At 44.4% G+C, this 2,949-nt stretch overlaps 1 protein-coding gene across 1 annotated transcript in view; it reads right to left on the bottom strand.

Moving 5' to 3' along the window:
- Positions 1-348: 348 nt before the first annotated feature.
- LOC102844347 (granzyme H-like) overlaps positions 349-2,949 on the bottom strand; it is a 12,706-nt gene continuing 10,105 nt past the window's right edge. Inside the window, exons 2-4 of the mRNA XM_006903061.1 lie at positions 2,491-2,638; positions 1,944-2,073; positions 349-510 (exon numbers count right to left, since the gene is read on the bottom strand). Coding sequence (XP_006903123.1) covers positions 349-510; positions 1,944-2,073; positions 2,491-2,638 — 440 coding nt within the window. The remainder of the gene's footprint in view (positions 511-1,943; positions 2,074-2,490; positions 2,639-2,949) is intronic.

The raw sequence follows: 2,949 nt of genomic DNA, 5'->3' as shown, positions 1-2,949 counted from the left end.
AATGAGGATTAAAAGTCCAACAAAGCAGAAAAGAAAAAAGAACAAAATCTCACTGCCTTTAAGAAAGAGCTCACTCATAACTGATCCTGCCCTGGGTTTTCAGAGGGTATAAATTTCATTGTAGATGATTGTTCATCTTTCTTCTTTGGGGCATTTGGAGGATTCAAAGTGCTGACACTTGTTGTGGCAGTAAACTCCTTACCCAATAGGTCTCCAGAGCTCCCTCAACCAGAATTGCTGTCTGCGAAAAAGGTAAATGAATAATGAAGGCACAATCATTTCTTTGCAGATAAGACACATTTATTAAGGTTCTTGCTGTTAAGAGTAGATGATCAAGCATAGAGTGGTTCAGGGTGATTCTTCCATGTGAAGGCCTTTTATTGTTTCCTTTATCCAGGGTAAGAAACTGGTGATTTTGGTGAAGATACATGGAGAAGTATCTTTTTCAGGTAAAGAGCTACAAACAGCATGGGCCACATTGTTACATACCAAGGGGCCTCCAGAGTCTCCCTAGGAACAGAGAGAGGAAAGGTTGAGTTAATTGTTCTGCTGGTCCTGCCTCTCTCTACATTATATGGGAGAAAACTGCCCCAATGAGGTAAAAAGAGGGGGGTTATAGGCCTCTCTGGGGACCCCCAGGATGCCAAATTCTGATACTTGACATCATTGTTGTTTCATCCTTAGGTTGTGATCTATAACTTCAGGAATCTTGTCTTTTAAGGAGCTGTGGACCTTTGCTTCCAGGCTACTGTTTAAAGAAAGGCAGAAGGTAAAGGGAAGACAGTACATTGACCAGGGTGATGACAGCTCTTGAGTATTTACATAGTTTTGATTGTTCAACATGGAGGGAGACCTTCCTTGTATGTGTGCTCTAGGTAGATGGGGCAATTCTCTCTACTTCCTCCACAATAAAGAACGAAAAAAATTCACACAAGTTCTGGACATGTCAGTTCACAGTAATTCTAAATGTTATACAGTCAAACTGCACATTGGATTATCTTCCCTATAAAGTTTATGGAAAATCTTTGTGAAGGTTCACACCACAAATCTTTAAGGTCGAAGCTGAATGCAAACTCTTTATGCCTTAGGGATGTTTGAGGTGGCATGTTATTGTTGTTGCTTTGCTGTCAAAAGTGAACTGACCCATAACTGATCCTCTAAGTGAGACTTAGAGATTATTAATTGCACAGGAGAAGATTCCCTTTCTTTCTCCATAGGAGCACCTTTGGGATTACAGTGATGTTTCTTACCACTAGGCCACCACCTTTCTGTTTGGGATGGAATAAGGAGTCACAAATTCATCTTTCTGGGGGAACACATTTCTGACTTACCTTACCCCTGGGAAGCTCATAGAGACCTGAGTGAGTAGGTAGTTTGCTACTCTTGTTATCTCAGAAAAGTGGATAAAGGTATTCCCCCTATTGCTAACAAGGACCTTTACATCCCAGATCTTCCTGCTCTCCAGAGCAAGGCCAGGCTAATGCTAAACCTCACCTCAGAGAAACACATATTTTTCTGAGGGTCTCCCACGCACAGCTCAGTGGTCCTGTCATAATCCGGCACATAGCGCTCACACTGGACATGCTCCTGAATGATAAGATCCACCTCATGCAGCTTGCTTGTTGTTTCACTGTCAGAGATATTGCCCCAGCCAGCCACACTGCACACCTGGCCTGGCCTGACATGGTCACTTTCTCCAGCCAGGGGGAGTAGGCCCACAGCTGCAGTCAGTTGGGCCTTTGTTTTCAGCTGATGAAGGAAACAATAAAGACTTGGTCACTGAGAACAGGCTGCTGTGCAGATCCTGACGGGCTGCACTTTACCCCTTCTCCTCCCAGGGTCTTGGATTAGTGAAGGAGCTAGGATAAGAAAGACAGGCTCGAAGGTGGGAGGAGAAAGTTCTTGAACCAAAGGAAGAAGGAGCAGCAGGGAATGTGTCTCACCTGTAGTATCATGATGTCATTTCTAAAACACACATTATTAGGGTGGGGGATGGCTTTTTTCACACGAATATTCTGCTGTGTATTTTCTTGCAAATAAATATCATGGACCCCCAAGATGACATTCATGGGGCTGTACAGAGAGGAAAGAACAAGTTCTCACACTGGAGCCCTAAAGCAGGTGACAGTTGGGGAGGGGAGGGTGGCTGCTGAGGGAAATGCTGGAGGGAGGGGCCCTTCATCTTGAGCTTTTTGAACCTTTGGTTTCTCTGCAGCATTGTATGTGGTTGTGGAATTCTCTTTTGCCATCAGGTCATATGAAATGGCTTGACCATTCCTGCTCTCAACCTCCACTGTCTTCCTGAAATAGCCTCTTCTACTTGCCCCATTCTCTGACCTCATGGGTTATGTGTTGACTCACTTTTCACCACCTCATCCCACTCTCAAATGGTTATAATGATGAGACCTCCTGGGCCTGAGTTACACCCAGATAAAGTATCGCCCCCGTGTGGTAGGAATGTGAAGAGTCCTTGGAGGTTCCACCCCTTACCTTGCCCAGCAGTGAGCTGCTGTCAGGACAATATCTTCTTCCACAAGGAAACCACCACATATTTTCACATTACCATCACGAAGAAACACAACAAGTGCCATATATGGACGTGAATGAGGTTGTGCTTCATGACCTCCAATGATCTCCTCTAGGAAAAAAACACATACACACACACACACACAAAAAAAAAAAAATCCCAAGGAAGAGGGGAGGAGCAGGCATCCTATCTGATGATTGAAGATAGGATCAGCTTTGCCCTGTACTTTTTGGGACAAGTGAGTTTTCCTGGACTCTCCCGAAAGCAATCCTTACTGGCTTGATAACCTGCCCTTCCCTTCAAGTCTCAATGGGCCTTCCTAAAAGCTGATAGTGCTTGTTCTGCACCTCTCATATTGGACACATAGATGAAGGGTATACAGCTTGTCTTCAAATTGGCACAACACCAAGGAATCATGGAGA

The sequence above is a fragment of the Elephantulus edwardii genome, unplaced genomic scaffold, assembly GCF_000299155.1.
Source record: "Elephantulus edwardii isolate Elephantulus edwardi_28Jun2011 unplaced genomic scaffold, EleEdw1.0 scaffold00503, whole genome shotgun sequence".
Lineage (NCBI taxonomy): Eukaryota > Metazoa > Chordata > Mammalia > Macroscelidea > Macroscelididae > Elephantulus > Elephantulus edwardii.
The sequence above is the reverse complement of the archived record's forward strand: the minus strand, read 5'-3'. Positions and strand labels throughout refer to the sequence as shown.